At 44.9% G+C, this 26,123-nt stretch overlaps 1 protein-coding gene across 1 annotated transcript; it reads right to left on the reverse strand.

Moving 5' to 3' along the window:
* Positions 1 to 13,881: 13,881 nt before the first annotated feature.
* LOC134980339 (large ribosomal subunit protein uL24m-like) lies at positions 13,882 to 25,376 on the reverse strand. Its single transcript, XM_063947127.1, has 6 exons — positions 25,269 to 25,376; positions 20,985 to 21,172; positions 17,227 to 17,322; positions 16,495 to 16,598; positions 15,989 to 16,119; positions 13,882 to 14,105 (listed from the first exon to the last, which is right to left on the reverse strand). Exons 2-6 carry the CDS (start codon positions 21,168 to 21,170, stop codon positions 13,969 to 13,971), a joined length of 654 nt encoding a protein of 217 aa, XP_063803197.1. The 5' UTR covers positions 21,171 to 21,172; positions 25,269 to 25,376; the 3' UTR covers positions 13,882 to 13,968.
* Between the last annotated feature and the right edge of the window lie 747 nt (positions 25,377 to 26,123).

A 26,123-nucleotide genomic window follows, 5' to 3' on the forward strand; every position in this document is an offset into this window, starting at 1 on the left:
CAGCGGATCTTGCCCTGGTGCGGCGCCCTCCGGAAGGCAGCGCCCCGGGCACAAGTCCTGCTTGCCCGTGGCAAGATCCGTTACTGCTCAGGATAGGCTGATAATTTGTAGTCAGGAGATTGAGACATATTTCGGATTTTTCTACTGTTATTTCACTGTGAGCAGGACTAAATGTGTCAGGGTTCCCTCACCAGAGGCCCAGGCTTTGCTGTCTAAAGAGGCCACGCTTGGTTTGTATGGCTTGCAGAGGGTCTACCTCAGGCTTACCAACTTTCCAGCTGCCCCATGTGGCATGTTAACACATTATTACATATACATTTACCAGCACCAATAGTGTAAATATAAAAGGCAATATGTAATAACCCCCTCAGTGCAATGGCCGCCATTTTGACCATGTGGGCTGGATCTCCAGCCACCGCACTCTCCTACATTACGAGATGGGCATAATTTAAAGCATCTACTAAATAAACGACAATCCGAGTGCACATTACGTCACTGGCATTCTTTTCTTCCATCCTCAAGTCACTGACTAGAGAGGGGCATCAGAGGATCAAATCCTGTCCTGAGCATGCTAAGAGCTCATTGTTACACCAGACTGTGGCCCAGATTTATCAAGCCTTGGAGAGAGATAAAGTACACGGTGATACAGTACCAGACAATCAGCCCCTAACTGCCATGTTACAGGATGTGTTTGAAAAAAATGACAGCTATGAGCTGATTGGCTGGTACTTTATCCCAAGGCTTGATAAATCTGGGCAAAGTTGTGTCCTCTGTGCGCAGTCTCTGACCACCATCCTCACATCACAGCATCTCTGTAACCAGATATACTATCCAGCTTCATGACAGATACCAAACAAGAAAAACAAGGGACAATGGTGGTCATTCCTAGTTGTTCGCTCGCTAGCAGTTTTTAGCAGCCGTGCAAACGCTATGCCGCCGCCCACTGGGGAGTATATTTTAGCTTTGCAGAAGTGCGAACGCATGTGCAGCCGAGCTCTGCAAAACCAGTTTGTGCAATTTCAGAGTAGCTCTGAACCTACTCAGCGCTTGCGATCACTTCAGCCTATTCGTGTCCGGATTTGACGTCATACACCCTCCCAGCGAACGCCCAGCCACGCCTGTGTTTTTTCAGCCACGCTTGCGATTTTACAAACACTCCCTGAAAACGGTCAGTTGACACCCAGAAACGCCCCCTTCCTGTCAATCTTCTTGCGCCCGTCAGTGCGAAGGAAAACTTCGCTAGAACCTGAGCACAACCACAAAGAGCTTTGTACCCGTACGTCACACTTGCGCATTCCGGGGCATACGCATGCGCATAAATGCCGTTTTTTCACCTGATCGCTGCGCTGCAAAAATCGGCAACGAGCGATCAATTCGGAATGACCCCTATATCCAGGATGTGAAAACGTCCATATAATCCCAGTAGAGTGATTGCTATGGATGTTTGTTTGTTTTTTTCTTTATCTGTAGATACAAACTCACTTGTTTCAATAAAATATTTGTCTTTATATTACAATGCGTCCTAGTACTCAACTGGAGTAAATTCAAATATATTGTGATGGGAGGGAGAAAATACATACGACTTTACAATGGTACATAATTAATACATGGCATACACAAAATAGTTTGATTACAAATAACGTAGACCCTATAGAGCTAATGCTTTCTGTGGGCACAGGGCTGGACTGGGCCACAGGGGTACTGGGGAAACCACCGGCGGGCCCCACTGCCTGGGGGCCCACCTCCTACTCTAAGGATCAGGTTCTAGACTGTGCACTTGAATTATACATTATACATATGTTACCTTATACTGCACAGGACTATGGTGTATTCCCTACAGTGCACTGCTGTTATTAATCTGCTAGATCACAGGTTCTCAAACTCGGTCCTCAGAACCCCACACAGTGCATGTTTTGCAGGTAACCAGCAGGTGCACAGGTGTATTAATTACTCACTGACACATTTTAAAAGGTCCGCAGGTGGAGCTTATTATTTTTGTGATTCTGTGAGACCTGCAAAACATGCACTGTGTGGGGTCCTGAGGACCGAGTTTGAGAACCTGTGTGCTAGATTATCATGCATGCACTGCCAGTATTTACTATATATATTTATCAAGGGGCCCAGACCATGCACTCTCTAATGGGTGGTATTCATGTGACCGCCGGTCAGCTGACCGACAGTCACATGACCTCCTCCATCAGCCCGACAGGTCACTATCCTGATGGTCGGCATGCCGACCAACAGGGACTATTTCCACTCGTGGGTGTCCACGACACCCATAGAGTGGGAATAGAACCCGTGGCGACCGCAGGTCGCCAACGAGCCCGCAGCATGGCGAGCCCGCAGCGTGGCGAGCGCAGCGAGCCCGCAAGGGGCTTGCTACACTCGCCCCTCCCCGCTGGGATCCCGGCGTCGGTAAGCTGACCGGCGGTCAGGAGACCGCCGGTCAGCAGTACTACACCCCTCTCTAATGGATAGCCAAGCCTCTGTTGTTGCTGGCGTCATCGCTAAATATGGACCACTATCACTGCATCCCCCAGTCCGACACCGTGTGGACATGGGCCCTTATTCCGAGTTGATCGCTCGCTAGCTACTTTTAGCAGCAGTGCACACGCTAGGCCGCCGCCCTCTGTGAGTGTATCTTAGCTTAGCAGAAGTGCAAACGAAAGGTTAGCAGAACTGCTCGGAAATCTTTTCATGCAGTTTCTGAGCAGCTCGATACTTACTCCTATCTTGCGATCACTGCAGACAGTTTAGTTCCTGGTTTGACGTCACAAACACGCCCTGCATTCGGCCAGCCACTCCCCCGTTTCTCCAGGCACGCCTGTGTTTTTATCCGTGACGCCTACGTTTTTCAGCACACTCCCCGAAAACGCTCAGTTACCGCCCAGAAACACCCACTTCCTGTCAATCACTCACCAATCAGCACTGCGACTGAAAAGCGTCGCTCGGCCTTGTGTAAAACTGCATAGTTTTGTGTGAAAGTACTTCGCGCGTGCGTACTGCGGCCCGTACGCATGCGCAGAAATGCCGCTTTTTCACCTAATCGCCGCGCTGCGACCGAAAGCAGCTAGCGATCAACTCGGAATGAGGGCCATGGATTTATCAAATACAGGGTGGTCCATTTGTGTGGAAACACCTTTATAAAAAGGAAATGAGTAAGGAAATATTAATCCAGTGTCTACACCTATGATATGGGAGTGGAAGAAAACCTTTTCCACACAGGTATTGTTTAGCGATGAGGCAAATTTCTTCGTTAATGGTGAGGTAAACAAACAGAACCACAGGTACTGGTCAGAGACAAACCCTTAAAATCGAAAATTAATAAAGATAAGAAGAACACCATTGTAATTCTGTATCTGTTTGATATGTCACATGACTACCTTCACAATTAAAAAATTAGAGCTGCATCCAAGAAGGCCAACTTCAAGATGGCTGCCATACTAGTGACATACCATGAAAAGTTGTCCCCCACTCCCATATCATACTGTATGTGTAGACACTACATTAATATTTCTTTAATCATTTCCTTTTTATAAGGGTGTTTCCATGCTTATGGACCACCCTGTACATTAATGTGCAGGTAAGGCACCATGTGGCTTCAGTTCCTACAGTAGGTGTCTGGAGTATCCATGGAGATCCTGCTGAGTCTTCCAGGAGGATTCGGTATGATATCCCGGCTTTTGGGATACCGGCGGTCAGGAGACCAACGCTGGGATCCTGACTGCTGGAATACCGTCGGCAAGAGCAGCGTGTCCCCTCGCGGGTCTGCTGTGCTTGCCACACTTCAAGCCCGGTGGCAACAGGGTTATATTCCCCCTCAGGTGGTGGCGTGGAATTGCAACCGCTGGTATTTCACCTGGTGTCTGGATTCCGGCGTCGGTATCCTGACCGCTGGGATCCCGGCAGCTGGCAACTTGAATGCCTACCTACCCGGAACATAGTACCAGCACTATGGCATTTTATAACTGCTCTACTTAATGCAAACATTAATGGAGGATTTTCCAGCCCCTCAAAAATGTCCGACTACTCCTCTGGGTCCATGGATAATGTTAATCATTAGCGATGGGGTGGTCCAGGTTCTATTCCCCATGGAGCTTTCTTTTTCATTAATTTGGAAGTCACCATATATTTTACTAGATCGATACAGTCCTTAATTAAAACTTTGAGGAGTCTTTCTACTTAATCTGATTCTGTGATGGCTCACTTGGATAGTAGCCGGACACTGCAATCTTTAGTGATAGGGAGGTCCGGGTCCAATTTTAATGAATAAGTCTCCATGTTTTTCACTTGATCAATAGCATACTTGATATAACAACATGGAGTCTTTCCACCACAGCAGGAGCTGTGTTGGCTCCCTGGGCTAGTAGCCTGATGCTGCATTGACAAGTGATGGGGAGGTCAGGGATCTATTTCACATGTAGATTTTTTTTCATTTGTAAATCTTCATGTAGTTCAATAGATCAAGACACTACTTGATAAAACTTCAAGGAGTCTTCCCTCTTTGTCATGTTCAGTGATGGGTTGCAGGGCTAGATGTTTGCTACTACAATCATTAGTGATGAGGAGGTCCAGGTTCAATTCCACATATATCTTCTTTTCGTTTGTAAGTCTCCATGTATTTTACTAGATCAAAAGAGTACTTAATAAAACTTCAAGGAGCTTTCCACTGTGTCAGGTCCTATGTTGGCTCACAGAGCTAGTATTCTGATACTGCACTGGTCACTGATGGGAAGGTACAGGTTCAACTCCACATCTAGCTTTTTTTTTTTTTGTTTGTAAGTCTCCATGTATTTCAATAGAGCAATACAGTGCTTGATAAATCTTCAAGGAGTCTTCACACTGTGTAAGATTCTGGGCTGGTTCCCCAGGCTAGTAGCCTGACACAACCATTAGATACTGATAGTGAGGTGCGGGTTCTCTTCCCCATGGAACTTTCTTTCCAGTTAGTTTGGAAGTCACCATGTATTTCACTAGATCAATACAGTGCTTGATAAAACTTCAAGGAGTCTTTTGACTCAGTCAGATTCTGTGATGGTTCTCTTGGCTGGTAGCCTATTACAGCAATTGTTAGCGATAGGGTGATCCAAGTTCAATTCCACATGTAGCTTTGTTTATTTTTAATTACCTAGTTTCCATATTTTTCTAGATCACTAGAGTACTTGATATAACTTCAAGTAGTCTTTCCACTGTAACAGGACCTGCGATGGCTCCGTGGGTTAGTAGCCTGATACTGGAATGACTAGTGATGGTTAGGCTTGGGCTTTGTTCCCCATGTTGCTCGCATTTTCTTTATTTTTTTTTTGTAGTTTGTAAATCTTCATGTATTTCAATTGATCAAAAGAGCACTTGATAAACTTTCAAGGAGTCATTCCACTAATTCAGTTGTTGCAAATGCTTACTAATCTACTAACCTGATACTGTGATGGGGAAGTCTAGGTTCTATTCCCCATGCAGCTTTTTTTTTTTTTTTTTAATTTGTAAGTCTCCATATATTTCAATAAATTGATACAGTGCTTGATAAATTTGCAAAGAGTCCTGGACCCTGTATCTGGTCCTGTGCTGGCTCACTGAGCATGTATCCTGCTACTGCACTGGTCATTGATGGGGAGGTCCAGGTTCAGTTCCCCATGCAGTGTTCTGTTTTTATTAGTTTGGAAGTCACCATGTATTTCACTAGATCAATATAGTGCTTGATAAAACTCCAAGGAGAGGAGGTTATTCACAGGCTCTGTGCTGTATCACTGGGCTAGTAGCCTAATAGAACGATTGTTAGTGATGGGAGGCTCAGTCCTCCATGGAGCTTTCCTTTTTTTTTAGTTTGTAAGTTTCCATATATTTCAATAGATCAATAGAGCACTTGATAAAATTTCAAGGAGTCCTCTGACTTTGGAGGTGATTCCGAGTTGTTCGCTCGCTAGCTGCTTTTAGCAGCAGTGCACACGCTAAGCCGCCGCCTACTGGGAGTGTATCTTAGCATAGCAGAATTGCGAATGAATGCTTCGCTAATTTTCTCGTAACGATTACCCCGCAGTTTCTGAGTAGCTCCAGACTTACTCTGCCATTGCGATCAGCTCAGGCCGTTTCGTTCCTGGTTTGACGTCATAAACACACCCAGCGTTCGCCCAGCCACTCCTCCATTTCTCCAGACACTCCCGCGTTTTTCTCTGGCACGCCTGCGTTTTTCCGCAAACGTCGTGAAAACACTGAGTATCCGCCCAGAAACACCCACTTCCTGTCAATCAGACTACGATCACTACGATGAAAATTCTTAATTCTGCCGTGAATAAATCTACTAAGTTTTGAGCAAAAATACTTGCGCATTTTCGCATTAATCGCTCCGTTGCGAAAATCGGCAACGAGCGAACAACTCAGAATGACCCCCTTTGTCTGGTCCCCTGCTGGCTAACATGGCAAGCAGTCTGCTACTGCACTTGTCAATAAATGCAGCAGTGCAGGTTCAACTCCACATGTAGCAGGTTGTTTTTTTTTTTTTAGTTAGTAAGTCTCCATATATTTCAATAGATTGATACAGTAAATGATAAATCTTCAAGGAGTCTTCATTCTTTGTAAGATTTTGTGCTGACTCACTAGTCTAGTAGCCTGACACAGCAATGGATACTGATAGGGAGTCCAGGTTCTATTCCGCTTTTTAGTTAGTCTGGAAGTCACCATGTATTTCACTATATTGATACAGTGCTTGATAAAACTTCAAGGAGTATTCTGTCTCAATCAGATTATGTGATGGCCCTCTCGGCTAGTAGCCGGTTACTGCAATCATTAGTGATTGCGTAATCTAGGTTCAATTCCACGTGTAGCTTTGTTTTTTTCGTTTTCATGTTTTCTCTTGATCACTAGAGTACTTGATATAACTTCAAGGAGTCGTTCCACTATAACAGGACCTGTGCTAGCTCACTACTGTGCTTCAATAGTATCCTGATACTGCAATGACTAGTGATGGGCAGGTCTGGGTTCTATTCCACATGTTGCTGGATTTTTTTTTTTCAGTTTGTAAATATTCATGTATTTCAATCGATCAAGAGAGTACTTGATAAAACCTCAAGGAGTCTTTAGTACATGTCAGGTACTGTGTTGGCTCATAGAGCTAGTAGACTGCTTCAGTGATTGGGTGGTCCTGGTTCAACCCCCCATGTAGTTTCCATTTTTTCTTTTTAGTTTGAACGTCTCCATGTATTTCATTAGATCAACAGAGTACTTGATAAAACTTCAAGGAGTCTTTCTACTTAGTAAGAATCTGAGCTAGTTCGCAGAGCTAGTAGCTGGATGCTGGATTGGTTAGAGATGGGAAGGTCCAGGCATTATTCCCCGTGGAGCTTTCTTTTTCGTTAATTTGGAAGTCACCATGTATTTTACCAGATCGATACAGTCCTTGATAAACTTTAAGGAGTCCTGGTACTCAATCAAATTGTGTGATGGCTCACTTAGACGGTAACCTGACACTGCAACCTTTAGTGATAAGGAGGTCCAGGTTCAATTCCAATTGTAGCTCCCTTTTTCAGTTAACAAGTCTACATGCTTTTCACTAGATCAGTAGCATACTTGATATAACTTAATGGAGTCTTCCAACAGTAGCGTGAGCTGCGATGGCTTCCTGGTCTGGTAGCCTGCTGCTGTAATTACAAGTGATGGGGAGGTCAGGGTACTATTGAACGTGTACATTTTTACTTTATTTTTTAAGACTTTATTTATTTCAATAGATCAAGAGAGTACTTGATAAAACTTCAAGGAGTATTCCCTCTTAGCAGACAGGGTGATCCCGGTTCAGTTAAATAAGCAGGTTTGTTTTTTTAGTTATCAAGTTTCCATGTTTTTCTCTAGATCAATAGAGTACTTGTTATAACTTCAAGGAGTCTTCCATCTTTGTCAGATTCCGATCTGGCTCATAGAGCTAGCAGCTGGATGCTGAATTGGTGAGAGATGAGAAGGTCCAGGTTCTATTTTACGTGGAGCTTTCTTTTCCGTTAATTTGAAATGTATCTAGCTGGATCGATACAATCCTTGATAAAAACTCAGGGAGTCTTACTACTCAATCAGATTCTGAGATGGCTCACTTTGATAGTATCCTGATGATGCAATCATTGGTGCTAAGGAGGTCCTGATTCAATTCCAATTGCAGTTTCCTTTTTTTTAAGTTAACAGGTCTCCATGTTTTTTCACTAGATCAATAGCATACTTGATATAACTTCATGGAATCTGTGCACTGTAGCGGGAGCTGTGATGGCTCCATGAGCTACTAACCAGCTGCTGTAATGAGAAGTGATGGGCAGGTCATGGTTATATTCCATATGTAAATTTCTTTACTATTTTTTAAGTCTCCATGTATTCCAATATATTGATACAGTGCTTGATAAAACTTCTAGGAGTCTCCCCTCCGTATCAGGTCCTGTGCACTCTCACTTAGCTAGTAACCTGATACTGTACTGACTAGTGGTGACGAAATCCATGTTCAATTCCACATGTAGTTTGTTTTTGTTTTTTTTAGTTTGCAAGTCTCCATGTATTTCACTAGAGCAATAGAGTACTTGATAAAACTTCAAGGAGTCTTCCCACTGTGATGGATTCTGTTCTGGCTCACACAGCTAGTAACCGGATACTGTACCAGTTAGAGATAGAGGTGGGTCAGGTTCTGTTTCCCCGTAGAGCTTTCTTTTTTTGTTAATTTGGAAGTCATCATGTATTTTGCTAGATCGATACAGTCGTTGATAGTCAGTCAGCTTCTTGGTGGCTCACTTGGATAGTAGCCTAATACTGCAATCATTAGTGATATGGGAGGTCCAGATTCAATTCCAATTGCAGCGTTTTTTTTTTTTTTTAAGTTAACAAGTCTCCATGTTTTTTCACCAGATCAATAGCATACTTGATATAGCTTCATGGAGTCTACGTACTGTAGCAGAAGCTGTGATGGCTCCCTGGGTTAGTAGCCTGCTGCTTTGATGGGGAGGTCAGGATTCTGTTCCACATGTAAATTTTATTTTTTTTAAGTCTTTATTTATTTCAATAGATCAAGAGAGTACTTGAAGAAATGTCAAGGAGTATTTCCTGTTTGTCAGGTTCTGTGCTGGCTCACAGGGCTGGTCACTTCCTACTGCAATCATTAGTGAAGAGGAGGTCTGGGTTTGATTCCACATGTATCTTTCTTCTTTTAGTTTGTAAGTCGCCATGTTGTGCACTAGGACAATAGAGTACTTGATAAAACTTCAAGGAGTCTTGCAACTATTTCAGTTGTTGCAATGGCTCACTGGGCTAGTAGCCTGAAACTGCAAGGGGGTGGTCCAGGCTCAATTTCACATATAGCTTTCATTTTTTAGTTTGTAAGTCCCCATGTATTTCACTAGATCACAGGTTCTCATACTCGGTCCTCAGGACCCCACACAGTGCATGTTTTGCAGATATCCTCACAGAATTGCAAGTGAAATAATTAGCTCCACCTGTGGACCTCTTAAAATGTTTCAGTGAGTAATTAATACCTGTTTTTTTGTGAGTGGGTTTGGTACCAATCCTCTGCAGTCTTGTCATATAACAATTTTTCTAGAATTCTTTAATATATTTTTTCATTATATTTTTGCTCTATATTTAGTTGTATCTGTTGTTGTTTTTTTATGTTTTTATTTGTTGGGGTACATTATACTCTTAGTAGACTTATTGGTTTGGTGGGTGTTAGTATTGGTTAGAATATTATTATAATGTGTGTTTAAACCTAGTTCTACTTTATAGTATTAACATCTGAACTGTTTCATTAAACTTTTTCAAATCATTTTGCTAAAGGTCTTGGGGAAAGCTCACTGGGCTACTTTAGATTTGCATAAAGGAATTTCTGTTGCGATGCACCCCGGATGTTGGATTATTGTTTATGTAAGTGCGTGTACGTACGTATATAAAAATAAAATTATTTTTTAAAAGGGAGTGCTGGTTTTTTCTTTATCTGGAAAGAGTGTGTCAAATAGGGGAGCCACACCCACTGCCAGTGACTCCAGGCTGGTGCTATTTGGCAGCATTTGAGGTGGAAGCTGGTGTGACTCTCCTATTTGAATTTTGGACTGTGCTGCAGCCCTACCTCTGGAGCTGCCATACACTTAATTAAATCTCTGCATACTCTCCTTTCTTATAGATTCAGACATCATTTGTCAGCATTATCTGCAGAATTCCTTTGTTGCATAAAATCACCTGCTGGTCATAACAATTTGCCAACTATATCTATTTATATATAAAATCTCATTACAAATTAAGTACGGATGTAGGTAAGTTCATAAAACATATTATGTAGGTCTGTAAATATATTGCATTTTATTCAGTGTTTATTAAATCCAATGTAAAAGTAGTTGTTGAAATTACTGTAATGTGTGTACTCTATTGAATCTTTATTACAGTCATCCAAAAGAAGCAAAATTGACCTAAGTAGCCCGTTCCAGCCTTTTTGGGTTTCATGTACTAGACCCACCATACATACAATAAACATGTATGTATGGTGGTATAACATGTACTAGACCCACCATACATACAATAAACCAACTATAAATGTAAGTAATCATGTTGCCTAACACTTGTTTGTTTTTGGTTGGGGAACCCTTGCCTCTCTGCTGTGGTGTGCTGAAGTTGCAAGTGGCTGCTGGAGAAGGGAGTCTAATATAAACGCTACACACTTGAAAGCAGTGAGAAGTGATCAATTGATATAACTATATAGGAAACGACCAACAATATCTTTCCTACACACTTACCAACTGGGCGCACGATAGGTATGTTCAGAAGTAAGTATATAAATATATTCTTGCATAGTTTTGGTGATGATTTCAAAGGTTCCTGCATCCAACATAAGTGCTGCCAATTGTTTGTGCACACAGCAATATGTGGACGACTTATTTGTATCTCTCATCTATCGTATAGCACGGGGAGTTGCAATATATCAGTAACAAAGACGTTGTTCAAAGATGTTTTGGTCTATACATTTACACCCGATCTCACACATCCTTGTCTTAGCACATTACATTAGTACTTGTAGTTCATCATTCTCTGGCAATCGCTGGTATGCCGATACTTGTGTTTCTATAAGTGCCAACATACCAAAACACTGGCACATGACAGGGCTTGCTGGGACCTGTCGTTTACTGGGAAAACCACAGGTTTTTCTATTTTCCTACACTTTTAATTACCGCAACACCTGTGGTGCTGGTTCTTCCTAGCTGGTCACATATTTTGCTTATAGAAAGACAAGACCCATGCTGGACAAGCAAGGACTGCTGGGCATTATACCAGGAAGATCCCATGCTACAGTGTCCTTCTGACTCTCTTTTTAATCATGCACAGGTGAGTTCATTTATTTTGCTGGGTCAGTAATTAACGCACTTGTTTCCATAGACAAACATCCTAAAAACACTGAGGGTTGGAGTGCTGAACGACTGTATAGAATACAATTGCTTAATGTCTGAGATAATCACTGTGATACATGTATATAGGGACCCGATAGAAATTCCATCATTGAGCCCGCCTACCTCAGTAACAAAGTGGCGGGGTGTGTGATGATGGCAGTGGGTGGGGCCAGATGATGCCACACCCACTTTATGTACCAATCAAAATGTCATGCCCATATTCTGCCTAACAGGTGCCCTTTACTGGCATGAAGGCTATACATGGATGGTGTTATTTTTACTTTGAATACAAACTGCAGATGCTGTAGCATGTTTTCATATTGTACAGTATGGTGTAACAATAGGGGCAGAGGTTCTCTCTCGCCAAAGGAAACAGCCCTGATAATGGCACTAAGCTTGCTAAGAGGGGTCTGTGCTGGAGCAGTTGGGAGACATTCCTTATGGTCCCCAATCATTACACAGACATTCGTCAGTCACAGCCCTATTCTATATGGGTGATGCTTGTAGTAGCGCATTGCCTGAAATTCAACATGGCCTAACTGTACATTCCGGGGAAAGGGGGGTGGTTACAGTGCAGGCAAGTGGGGGTAATTGTAAAGTCAGGAAAGGAGAATAATTGTACAGATAGGGGAGCTTGGGGGGGGGGGGGGGGGTCAACGGTGCGGTCAGGTTAGCGCGGGGGGAGGGGGGGTTTAATTGTACAGCCAGGGAGCAGGGGGTAAGACCCACAAATGAATTATATATATATACACATATATTAATGCGAAAGCCCTCACTCACTCTCTAACTTCCCAATATGTTAGGAAGATGAAATTTAATATACCGTATATACTCGAGTATAAGTCGACCCGAATATAAGCCGAGGCACCTAATTTTACCACAAAAAACTGGGAAAAATTACTGACTCGAGTATAAGCCTAGGGTGGGAAATGCACGGTGCCAGGGGTTTTCATGCTCAGGGTGTCATGCTCGTTGCCAGGGGTTTCATGCGGTAGGTGTTATGCTTGTTGCTAGGGTTGTGCCCCCAGTGCCATATATACCCCCAGTGACAGATATCCCCCCACAGTGCCAGATAAAAACATGCCCCCGTTGCTTTGCCCCCAGTAGTTATGCCCCTTCTTTGCCCCCAGTAGTTGTGCCCCCTCTTTCTTTGCCCCCAGTAGTTGTGCCCCCTCTTTCTTTGCCCCCAGTAGTTGTGCCCCCTCTTTCTTTGCCCCCAGTAGTTGTGCCCCCTCTTTCTTTGCCCCCAGTAGTTGTGCCCCCTCTTTCTTTGCCCCCAGTAGTTGTGCCCCCTCTTTCATTGCCCCCAGTAGTTGTGCCCTCTCTTGCTTTGCCCCCAGTAGTTGTGCCCTCTCTTTCTTTGCCCCCAGTAGTTGTGCCCCCTCTTTCTTTGCCCCCTGTTGCTGTGCCCCCGTCGCCGCTTACAAACACACACAAAAACAATACTTACCATTTCCCCGCTCCTGCTTCCCGACCGCTTCTTCTGCTGCTGCGCTGCTCCGCTCCATCTGTCCGCCTGCTCCGTCTGGCTGCCGCTCCGTCTGGCCGCCCGCTCCGGCGCCCACTTCCCGGCACCCGATCATCTCTATGGGAGAGACGTCATGACGTCTCTCCCATAGCAACGCCGCACAGACACTAGAGGTCAATAATGACCTCTAGTGTCTGTCCCTGGAGCCAGCTGCAGCGGACGCCCACACAGCCCACGGCGTCTGCTGCAGCCGTTGACTCGAGTATAAGCCGAGGGGGGCTTTTTCAGCTTAGAAAAATGTGCTGAAAAAGTCTGCTTATACTCGAGTATATACGGTAAGTATTCTTCAGGTGTGAAATAGGAAAACTACATAATTTTCATAAACCTCACCCTAAAGGGGTGAAGAGGGGTTTGACAAAATTACATCATTACCCTTGCGTTGCGTGAACAATAACGCCCAAATGGACCAAAATTTGGATTGCACCTCCAAAGTGTACAATAAACTACAAAAGTGGTCCTTTCACTCTTTACCTTATCTGCTACGGGTGCTCCTCAGGTAACGCCAAGAACCATGTTACCATATTTACTTACATTAAGATGTCTGAAATTTACATCTCTATAGATTTACGAAATTGTTAACACTCTTTTATATTTACAACCATAAAAATCAGAAATATATTAGACCCTCTGCTGTTCAGAATTCTGCAGAGAGTATTACAGATGCCTCAATGGCAGAACAATAAGCGGCAATGATTGGATTACCTTGTCATTACTACAATGGAGATCTGACACCTGTTCTCAGCTATAGGGGGCAAGGTAACATAAGAGACAGCAAATTAAATTTTTGCACCAATTTCATTGCGAAAATCTTCTATTGCAATGTATTAAAAAAACAAAACAGTTTTTGCTTTATTTGCATCTTATTTGAAAAGGAGCCAGGTAACATCAACTATCAGCATCCGACAATTACTGCTAATCAGGCATCAGAGCCAGGAAAGGTCCCACATCAAGAACGTCATTTGTTTAATGGGTAGATCCCCAATAATCCACAATAAACAGCAGCCGAGAGATCCTTTCTCCTCTATAATATCCACCAACAGCATTAGCCCCGTTCCATTAGTACCAGAAGGATTTCCTGTGGCGCCTGTCCTCTACAATGCCCATTTTTTCCATGATTTCCTCTTGAAAGAGTTTAAGCGAGGGGACGTAGGTCATCTCCAGGGCGTCTTCTACAGAGGTGTCTTTGGGACAGTCTAAAACAACACAGAGACCGTATAACGTGTGACGAGGAGTGTATCTGATAAAGCAAACATATTATTAAGGAGTAACATGCAGTAAGGGAGCAGAGCATCGGTAGATTAAGGGAGGGGGCGAACAGGGCGATCACCACCCCGTAACACAGAGACAGATGTACTGATCAGGGTTGGAAACTTGAAACTAGTGGTGATGTTAGCGGCAATAAAAGGACCTGCAGCCAGAATGTCGCACCAGCCCACCATTCTCAACCAACCCTGCATGCCCGATTGCCAGGTACCCACTGCGATACATGACACGCTAGCGGTATGCCTGGCTTTGGCTGTTCCCAGCTCCCTGAATCTTCTTCCTTTCCCTGTGTACCCGGCTCGTCTACTCCTCCCGTACTCTGTGGGGAGAGACATCATCACATCTGGACGTCTCTGCCTGTGCTAGGTCAGCAGAGAGGACAGGAGCCTTCAGAAGCATCCTGCCACAGCCACTATGTATACTGTATCTATCAAAAAGGGTCAACTGTCACTTTAATATATAGTAGACCAATGTGAAGCACGTAAACTTTCCTTAGCATTTATAGCCACCCAATCCCTGCTCCTATCAAACTCCTCAGATCTGAGTGTTGTTCCTAGAGGCTCGGCCAGTCTATCAGGGAAACGGAGGGGCTTCAAAACAATGGAGCAGGCAGGGAAGCTGAGAAACCGGAGGAGCAATGTAGCAGGCAGTGAAGGTTAGAAACCAGGTTGGTTTCAGAACACTGGTGCAGGCAGGGAAGGTGAGAAACCGGAGGGGCTACAGAACACTGGTGCAGGCAGGGAAGGTGAGAAACCGGAGGGGCTACAGAACCATGGAGCAGGCAGGGAAGGTGAGAAAACGGAGGGGCTACAGAACCATGGAGCAGGCAGGGAAGGTGAGAAAGCGGAAGAGGCTACAGAACCATGGAGCAGGCAGGGAAGGTGAGAAAGCGAAAGGGGCTTCAGAACCATGGAGCAGGCAGGGAAGGTGAGAAACCAGAAGGGGCTTCAGAACAATGGAGCAGGCAGGGAAGGTGAGAAAGCGGAAGAGGATGAAGAAACCATGGAGCAGGCAGGGAAGGTGAGAAAGTGGAAGAGGCTGAAGAAACCATGGAGCAGGCAGGGAAGGTGAGAAAGTGGAAGAGGCTTCAGAACCATGGAGCAGGCAGGGAAGGTGAGAAAGCGGAAGAGGCTTCAGAACCATGGAGCAGGCAGGGAAGGTGAGAAAGCGGAAGGGGCTTCAGAACCATGGAGCAGGCAGGGAAGGTGAGAAAGCGGAAGGGGCTTCAGAACCATGGGGCAGGCAGGGAAGGTGAGAAAGCGGAAGAGGCTTCAGAACCATGGAGCAGGCAGGGAAGGTGAGAAAGCGGAAGGGGCTTCAGAACCATGGGGCAGGCAGGGAAGGTGAGAAAACGGAAGGGGCTTCAGAACCATGGGGCAGGCAGGGAAAGTGAGAAAGCGGAAGAGGCTTCAGAACCATGGAGCAGGCAGGGAAGGTGAGAAAACGGAAGAGGCTTCAGAACCATGGAGCAGGCAGGGAAGGTGAGAAAGCGGAAGAGGCTTCAGAACCATGGAGCAGGCAGGGAAGGTGAGAAAGCGGAAGGGGCTTCAGAACCATGGAGCAGGCAGGGAAGGTGAGAAAACGGAAGGGGCTTCAGAACCATGGGGCAGGCAGGGAAGGTGAGAAAGCGGAAGAGGCTTCAGAACCATGGAGCAGGCAGGGAAGGTGAGAAAGCGGAAGGGGCTTCAGAACCATGGGGCAGGCAGGGAAGGTGAGAAAACGGAAGGGGCTTCAGAAACATGGGGCAGGCAGGGAAGGTGTGTGGATTAAATGGGTGAGAACTCTTTATCCATATTGCCAGCCAGATTCTCACCTTTCCACTGCTCAGGGACTATCCCATCAAGTCTCTGGAATACAGGTTTGTTAATGATGCGGCCGGTTCTCACGGACACTCTCACCCGCTCCCCCTCTTCTGTGTATCGCCACTCCACTTCTGTAGGCTTCCTGAGAACACATTATAGCGTAAGAGCTGAGAAAATGTCACACAGCAATGTGTTCTAGACGCATGCTCAATACATGGTATAGATAGACAGATATTTTTTTTAAGACAACTCTGTTTTTCCAAAAATACCATTGGTGCCTTTATAACACCTGACACAGCAAAGAACATTGCCCAAAAAGGACAAAAGAAGCACTGACTGAACCGATGGTGAGTGAACGGAGCCTGAACTCCATAGAGGAGTTTACCTGCACTGTGCTTCGTAATGGAGGGCGTAATAAGTAATAGCGCAAAGCCAACCATAATTTATTATCTCATCAAGGATGACATACAGGACTATTAAATTATCCAAGCAGAAGATCCACAACTGGGCAACTCACCTGTCTGTAGGATCAACCAATGCCACGTTGTTTATTAGGAGGGGAGCCTCGCTGGCCACGTACTGCCCCATATAGTCAGCCGACTTACCAACGTAGCGGTAATGCTGCAAGAGTGAGGGGGAAATGGTAATACTGACAACACATATTTCCAACATAATGCTGCTTCCTTACATGAACCTCAGAGGACCTGTGCGCAGGGGCAGGGGTTACTGTGCGTTTATTTTTATTTTTGCCGACGCTTTCTTAGTTTTTTACGCTATACGGCATGCTTTACTTGCTCCGCCACGGGAAGAGATTCTTTCCTTTTCCTAAACTTAGCGTCTTATTTGCACCATAGTCACATACAAAGTGGCTTATAGCGTCATTAGCGGTGACGATTAGTCGTTTTTGTAGCACAGGAACTGGTATAAAGTCACAGATTAAGTACAATCATGCGAGGTGTGAGGCATGGCGTGGCTCCTTAGTACCTCGGTCACACGAAGCAGCAGCAGCGCCAGTGTCTGGAGTACCAGGCATGGTCATTTTGTTGCGTTAGCGATGCGACAAGACGGATATTTTGTGAAAGATGCATGGACACTATTGGCGTGAGTTGAGGCTAGATGTATGTGGGCAACGTCGGCTCTAGAGACAGCAAATGAAAGGTTATGTATAGTGATAATCGGCTCATATTGACATCACACACAGGATTCTATGCAATGTCTATTTCAGCCGGCAGCCGCCTTGCGCTCTTACCGTATTCAGATTCTCCACCACAACCCAGTTTCTTTCCCGGACAACTTGCGTCACCTTCCCCTGTTTCCCAGCATCTTTGCCGCTGAGGACTTCTACCTTGTAGACAAAACCAGACAAAAAAAAGAATGTAACAAACGGCAAGAGAAAAAATAAAGCAGAAATCAGGGAAAGAAGTACAGTATGTGATAAGCGTTACATAGAAATACAATAAGTTTGTTGCCGGGTATCCAATCCGCATGGTCCAGATGGCCTCCGCAGCATGGAAAGCGTTAAACTTTCCACCCAGGGGGGCCATTATTGTTGCAAATACTATGTGCCATTTGTATATTACATATTGGCCTTTGATGAAATCGTGTGCTTAACATGACGAAACGCATCAAGCCTTATTTTCCCTGGGCTTCTCAAAAGTTTGACCGGCTTATAATCCTCTGTGTTTCTCCTGCACAGTCGTTTTGCTATGGCCTGAGAATGGATTCCTTGCACAGCAGTCTCAGCACTTGCTCAGAACTAAATGTAACCACCAAGCTGACTAGCTGCTTAGCAGCCAACTCCACCACCTGCACTTTGCGTTCCAACAAACACTCCCAAAGTCAGATCGGCTTTTTCTGACGTAGCACAATAACAGCAGCTGTACAACTTAACATAACATAGCAGAACGGACATTTGTAGCAACTACTTTCAAGACTCATTGCCAAACGCAGTGTCTTCACAGTAGACCAACAGTGGCCGCTCTGTACATTTTGGACATCTAACAGTATTGTACCTCTAATCAGAGTTAATTGAAGACAGCAGGCGCAGCTGTGATCTATATATGAAAATAATTCTTAAATACCGTCAAGTCAGAAACCTCTGTTTCTGATTATCAGAAGCCGGTCAATAATTTTTACATGCGGACAATAAATTCCGCTTTGCATGTTACACATCTTTTGATATATGGATATATGGGGGGAATCGTGTTCCCTGCAAGGGGCGTGAGTTCCCGTTGCAGCGCTGTGTAAATACAAGCAATGGAACCCAAACTCTCACCCCTCATGGCTCCTTCTAAGTGCTGGACTCACATTTTTGGTTGTAGCCCTATGGGGCTGTGAATAAAAATCTGTGAGTTGGCGGTACCGTCAGTGCGGCATACAGCCTTACTTACGCCCGCGAATGGGTTCAGTACGACTGACCAGCGGGTAGAATGCAGACGGTCACAATACTGACGCCGCACATCCTGATATTTGAAATTCTAACAGGGGCAAGGTAATGTTCCACCCTTTCTCCTACCTCTCCCTTCTCGCAGCCTAACCTTAACCTCCCCCTGGTTGTACCTAAACCCCTCCCCTTCCACGCAGCCTAACCCTAACCCCCCTCAGCTATACTTACGGCAAGTATTCCAGCGTCTGTCTCCTGACCTTGTCGGGATTCTGGCAGCTCTCGGAATTCCAGAGTCGGCATTCCGACTTCTGGGATCCCAACAGCCGGCATCTTAACCGCATCCCCCGCGAATACATTGTGGATAAAGTTTCCCACCTATGTTTGATAGACTAGATCAGTGGTTCCACACAGATGGTACAACCAAATTGAATGAGATACTAATTAAGTCACCTGTGCTTAAGCACAGTTATATATTAAACCTGGACTGTTGGGGTGCCTTGAGGACTGCGTTTGAGAACCACTGGTCTAGCTATTGCAGCATAATGGAGTATAGTTACAGGGATTATTTGATTACTGCAGTATTGATAATGGGTGCAGTTTTTTGTTGTTTTTTTTAGCTGTGAAAACTTTATTTGTTAATATTGACATGAGCAATAAACGGTGTTTCATCTTTGGTTTTAAAAGTGATTCAAATGTTGGGCAATGTTTTAAAGCGGAGATTTTAAACTCCAGCTCAAATACCACCAACAGGTCATGTTGTATGGATGTCTTTAGTCATGCCCAGGTGAGGTAATCTATTTGCTTGGTCATTCATTTTCCCACCTGCTTCCACACACAGACATCTTCACAACAGGACCTGTTGGTGGTACTTGAGGGCTGCAGTTGAGGACCCCCGTTTTAATGTATTTTAGCATATTATAGGTGGCACTGCTGAGGCCAAGATCTCGATCATTCAACAGAGATTTCCGGGCCTTATGGAGGAGCTGCGGCAGCCGGCCCACGTGACCTCATGGGTCATGCAGCCGGCAGTTGGAAGTCGCACGCATGCATGCAGGAGGCGCCTGCTTATATCAAATATATCATATCTGAGCTATTGCTGCTTCCACGTAATGCCCCGTGTGTTATTTTGGTGTATGTATGTATGTATGTATGTATGTATGTATGTATGTATGTGTATATATATATATATATATATATATATATATATATATATATATATATATATATATATATATATATATATATATATATATATATATATATACACACACACACATACATTGTAGGGAATAGTTTATATATTTTATTTAAAAAGTCTGTTTGACCTCTGGAAAGTGTATTTATTGCCAAAGTATCTTGTTAATGGAAGTCAATAGCTTTATCATGCAAACAACGATAATTACATGTTAATTAACTAGTGATGCCTTTGTCTTTATGTACGGTATTCCTGTACTTTGGAGTTTCCACAGAGGTCTTACAGAAGAAAGGAGACAGTTTTGCTTTGAATCAAATTGTGCTTTATAGCCAAATATTCCACATCTGAACTCAATTCACATATTGCTGTCAATTGAGTTTCAATCAGTTTTGGAAGGAATCACTTGCTAAATATTACACGAGAATAGGTGTCCAACATCCCGGAATTTGAGCAGGGCCCTCCTACCTCTCTGTCTGCCTGTAATTACCCAGACTTGTTTTATTACAAAGCACAATGGGATATTCTTGTGCTACGTAAGGATATATTGATAAATCTTAAGAAATGTGATCTCTTGATGTGTATAATCTGCACTCCTGAAGATCTTTCTGCTGTGTGAACTCTCTGTACCTTCAGCTGAGAGTACAGTCTTTTTTTTTTTACATTTATTTAATTTTTTTTAAGGACATTTGATTAGAGCCAACAACCATCTACTTGCTTCCAATACACCTGCATCTTTTTTTTGTACCCCGTGACCAACACATAAGTGTCGTTTTGTTATTTTTAACCCCCTAGATGTTACTGGACAAGAGGACAGAGCACTGCAAGGGATAGTTGAGCTCGAATCCCCCCCCCCCCTCTTCCTCCACATGTTGTGGATTCTACTTGGTGACGTGGATCCAACATGCCAGGGATGAGGTGAGTATAGGTGAGGGTGAGTGTGAGTATTACAGTCTTAAGGTGGGTACACACTAGGCGATGTGCTCTATGAGCGACATCGCCTAGTGTTTCCCCCTACCGGGCCAGAGTGGTAGTGCATACGCTCGGAGCGATAGGACGACCATATTGCTCAGTGACGTCACGCCGCGGACGGGCCGTGCATGCAGCTTTTGGATGACAGTCCAAATTGAGCTGCATGCACGGCCGACAGCAAGGGTCGTTAACGACCTGCGGGGCCGCACATCGCTCGGCGGCATACACACTTGCCGAGAAGGTAAACTACGTCGCCCAGGAAGGGTGAAAATGAGTGACGTTGTTTACTTTCTCGGCAAGTGTGTATGCACTTTACTTACAATGGTGTGTGTGTCTTGTCTTTGTATAAATATTTCTTTTACAGCAGGACTATAGGTACCAGCAGGGCCCTATATGCTGGTACTTGTCACTACATCAGAGCAAGATTAATAATAAAGTGATCTCACAGCCTACTTACTGTATCCCCACGGAAATATTGCCATTCATCCTTTGTGATGGGCTCCACAAATATTTTGGACCTTCTTTTGCCTGGAGGGTTTTTCTTCTTAGCTGCTATTGTAGACGGCCGGCTTGTGCCAAACCGGTAATCACGAGGCAACTTGATCACCTGGGAGGCCATGGCGACAAACGCTGTGAGACGCATGTCTGTAATAAAGCAATGAAATGATGTCACATACATATCACAACCGCGCTTTCCCCTTTGTCTTAGTTGGAATAAATAATATACCTGAAATAACTATAGTATAGTGTTAATTCTAGCACCCTGCACCTTTCAAAACCTGTGCAGTTCCTCTTCCCTGCCTAGGGGTGTCGCTCTCTGCTGTGGTGCTTCTCCGCACACTCTGATCTGCGATACAGACCGGTGTGTGCTGAGAAGCACCAGAGCAGAGAACGACACCCCAGGCAGGAAAGAGGAACTGCATGGATTTTGAAAGGTGCAGGGTGCTAGAATGAACACTATATAGTATATACAGTACATAATTATATCAGCTCCACGTGCCTCCTGTCCCATTCCTTTCCAAAGAAGGGAGTGGCCAGGCATCACAGGGGCGTGGCCTCATAGTACTCCCCCCATCTCAGCAGGAGCAGCGCTGCTCAGCCAGGCCTCCAGGTGGCCGGATTGTTCTTTCATGCCATCGGCCCTTTCCGGCATTTTCCGGAAGTGCCAGGTGGTCAACCCACCCCTGCTTATATTTTTCTAGGAACGAACATTTTTTCATAATCTACCCACAGTTATCTTCTGTGATATATTTGGTGGCATTTGGCACATCAGCTGTGGAACTACAAGTTCCAGCATGCCTTGTGTAGAGAAATTAGATTGCAAGCTCCACTGGGGAAATGTCTGTGTAATTAATCAGCGCTATATAAAAGGATTACAATAACGCAGAAATAACCAAAATACACTAAGGGCGGCATCCAATTAGTCCCAGAAATGTTTCTGGGGTGAAAAACAGTGTTTTTCCCCACCTTTTTTTTTGCTGTAATTTTTCCAATTAGCCATTGTTTTTTTCCGACCAAAACAATTTCCCTTGTTGGGTGAAAAGTAAACACATAGGATCCGCGAAAAGTTGCAAACCAATGTGTTTTCGCAATCGGGGAAAAAAAATGCAATGGTTCGATATCTGCGCATATGCAGTACATCGAACGCTAAACAGTAGTGGTTAAAAAAAAAAAGGGATCATTGATGGTAGACTATCGATGACCATCATTGCACAATCGGGGATGGTCATTGGAGTGCCTGCTTTGATAATTGCCAGTAGTGCTTCGCGAGTGCACAGAAGAGAATCAATCCATGCTGAAATCAGAGACAGGGTGAGCGATACTTGTTTACTTTGCAAATGCGTGGCAGCCAGGCAGTTTCCCCTTGCGCATGCACGGCGGTTTGGCAGTATCCTTTGAGCAGGCACGGTGGCTGGGCAGGTTGCGCGGCTAGTGGATTAATTCTGAATTTCATGTTCAGCTTCTGGGAGGCAGAGCCAGGGCCGGCTCCGGCCTGCTGGCCAACAGCCTGGTAGCTCTGCGCAGCGCTGTATGAGGAAGAAAAGAAAAACATCGGGCCCACAACAACAATCGATGATCATCACCATAAAACCATCGGGCATCAGTGGGTGACCATCAATGGTTTACAACTAGCGATATTCAATGGCATCTCAAAGTCACTAATAGAGGTTCACCAGCTCAACCTCAACTACATGCAGAACAATGACAGGGGGCCTCAGTCAGTGGTGAACGCAGTGCCTATGTTTGCGCAGTTCAGCGATTATTTGCTACTGCGCAAAAAGTCCAGAAACCCCCTTTTGTACATGCGTTGTTCCCAAATGCAGATCTGTACCCACAGAGAACATGATCAGAGGAATTTCAGAAGGAAACACAGAGTAGCCCAGTGGCTGCCGCAAGTGTCAATGGTGCGACTGAACATACTTCCTACTCTCCCGGAATGACCAGGAGGCCCAGAAAAGTAAGTCCCCTGGAGTCAGCATCCACCATCCACAGCCCCTGCAGCCGTCTGTGAAGCCGAAGACGTGATTTGCGCTGAATCTTGTCATCAGGTAAGGGGTTTATGTGACCAGCTGCTGTGTGCGACTGGTGTCTGAGGAAGAGAAGTCTGATAGCATACGAGAAGCTAACTTATAAGAATATATGTCGTTACTATTATTAATGATTTTTTCTGTTTTCACAATACAAGTAGGCAGACATCACGAGAAAAGTTTGCGGGTCTGATAAGAAAGGTGGTTCAGCCAGGGCAGTTTAAGAGAGGTGTGGGCCTCCTCTTTGCGATGCAGTATACTTTACACTGTGCTCAGGTCACTGGAAACATGGCATCCCACACCATGTTCCCGGTAATTTCTCCGCAGCCTGCAGAGTTGCTGAAAACATTCTAGGGGCACTCCAGGCATCGCTCTACTTCCTGGTGCCAGTGGCCCCTAGGTGTGATGTAATGATGTCACACGTATGGGGCTAGGGCCAGAACACATCAGACTTCTCCTCCTCACCACCCTTACCGGTTCGGCGCTGTGAGCAACCCTCCCTATAAAAAAAAATGTTGGTAGCTCCACCTTTCAGGTGATATCTTCGGAAATATGGTGGAACCCAGTGAAAACAAAGACTGTGTCAGAGTCAAAGCCAGACTAATAACAGTGCCCTCGTCATCCCGGGCACCAAGGGAGATCGCTCACCGGCATAAGCAAGGACTGTCTCTCTGCACCACCAGACTGCGGCCAGCAACAGCCAAACATTGGTGAACTGGCCGTGGGCAGTAGCAGAAAGCAGCTCCTCCACTAGCTACTGCAGAGACAAGCGGAGAGGGTACATTACCAAGCACACCAAACACTTGAGCGAGGCGTTCCGGCACACCAGGTGGTACTCCAGTAATGCCTCTGCCGTATTATATATCTGGTTATCACACTAGGCTGACCCCTTTCAGACTGAAGCCCTGGCTCCAACCCAGGACACTGAACATGGTTTCACACCACACCATGGGTCTCAGTTATTCCCTGGTTGACCCCTTACATAATTTCCTACCATCTTTAAAGATTGCAAAGTACACACAATATATTGTACACTGTGTGTGGGAGCGCGTGTGTATGTATATATATATATATATATATATATATATATATATATATATATATATATATATATACATACACACACACACCCTTTAAACCAGGACACGCATGGATTGCACAAGTTCTTTGCCTGATTAAATACAGGTGAAATACAGGCTTGAACGGCCACAGAACCTGTGTAATCCATGTGTGTCCCGGTTTAACTGCATGGCGCATATATTAATATATATACATATAGAAGTTTTTGAAAAGGATAAGAGCTCCCACAAGTTTGCTGCCCAGGGACCCCCACAGATCTTACATCGGCCCTGATTACAGTACATTAGGACGTACTAATTGCACGATCTATTGGTAGAAAGAGCAGCACAGGGTGTAGTATAACCTATGTACCTCCAGCAGGGTGTAGTATAACCTATGTACCTCCAGCAGGGTGTAGTATAACCTATGTACCTCCAGCAGGGTGTAGTATAACCTATGTACCTCCAGCAGGGTGTAGTATAACCTATGTACCTCCAGCAGGGTGTAGTATAACCTATGTACCTCCAGCAGGGTGTAGTATAACCTATGTACCTCCAGCAAGGTGTAGTACTGTATAACCTATGTACCTCCAGCAGGGTGTAGTATAACCTATGTACCTCCAGCAGGGTGTAGTATAACCTATGTACCTCCAGCAGGGTGTAGTATAACCTATGTACCTCCAGCAGGGTGTAGTATAACCTATGTACCTCCAGCAGGGTGTAGTATAACCTATGTACCTCCAGCAGGGTGTAGTATAACCTATGTACCTCCAGCAGGGTGTAGTATAACCTATGTACCTCCAGCAGGGTGTAGTATAACCTATGTACCTCCAGCAGGGTGTAGTATAACCTATGTACCTCCAGCAGGGTGTAGTATAACCTATGTACCTCCAGCAGGGTGTAGTATAACCTATGTACCTCCAGCAGGGTGTAGTATAACCTATGTACCTCCAGCAGGGTGTAGTATAACCTATGTACCTCCAGCAGGGTGTAGTATAACCTATGTACCTCCAGCAGGGTGTAGTATAACCTATGTACCTCCAGCAGGGTGTAGTATAACCTATGTACCCCAGCAGGGTGTAGTATAACCTATGTACCCCAGCAGGGTGTAGTATACAGCAGTATACAAGTGCACATATGCAGCAAGGACATTACCAGCAAATCTCCCGGCTGACAGACGTCTCCAGTCCTTCCAGGTTACAGTGTGTGCGGGCTCCACCTGCTAAGCTGTCCCACTGGCAACAAAGCCGATGAATAAAGGTTCCTGCCTGCAGGGAAGGAATCTTTATTCCGCCCACAGTAATATGTGTCTAGCACCGCGGTCACACAGCAGAGGGGCACTGGGGTCAGTCCGCTACATTTACAATTTTGGTTCCGTTTGTAAAATTAAAATAAAATAGAAAAACAGCCCACACCCTGTCACGTTACATGTCAGCAGATATATCCTCCCCATCACAATGTCACTGCTGGTGTTAGAGACTCTCCCCAGCCACTGTTTACTGTACAAGAACATGTAAAGCAGAGAGAGCGCCTTATTACTCTGCATGTAAAATAAATGCCCGTTACTCTGCGTGTAAATGCCCGTTATTCTGCGTGTAAATGCCCGTTACTCTGCGTGTAAATGCCCGTTATTCTGCGTGTAAATGCCCATTACTCTGCGCGTAAATGCCCGTTACTCTGCGTGTAAATGCCCGTTACTCTGCGTGTAAATACTCTGCGCGTAAATGCCCTTTACTCTGCGCGTAAATGCCCATTACTCTGAGTATAAGTGGCCATTACTCTGAGTATAAATGGCCATTACTCTGAGTGTAAATGCCCGTTACTCTGAGTATAAATGCCCATTACTCTGAGTGTAAATGCCCATTACTCTGAGTATAAATGCCTGTTACTCTGAGTATAAATGCCCATTACTCTGAGTGTAAATGCCCCTCTTACTCTGAATGTAAATGCCCGTTACTCTGCGTGTAAATGCCTCTGTTACTAAGTGTGTATGCCCGTTACGTTGCGTGT

The sequence above is a fragment of the Pseudophryne corroboree genome, chromosome 12 (genome assembly GCF_028390025.1).
Source record: "Pseudophryne corroboree isolate aPseCor3 chromosome 12, aPseCor3.hap2, whole genome shotgun sequence".
NCBI lineage: Eukaryota > Metazoa > Chordata > Amphibia > Anura > Myobatrachidae > Pseudophryne > Pseudophryne corroboree.

Excerpts from the sequence above, each read along its gene's own strand:
- LOC134980339 (XM_063947127.1), bottom strand. The coding sequence starts at position 21,170 with ATGCGTCTCACAGCGTTTGTCGCCATGGCCTCCCAGGTGATCAAGTTG. Across the intron at positions 16,120-16,494 it reads TTGGTTGATCCTACAGACAG|GAAGCCTACAGAAGTGGAGT; the intron begins GTGAGTTGCCCA and ends ATGTGTTCTCAG. Across the intron at positions 14,106-15,988 it reads AGTCCCTGAGCAGTGGAAAG|ACTGTCCCAAAGACACCTCT; the intron begins GTGAGAATCTGG and ends GTGTTGTTTTAG.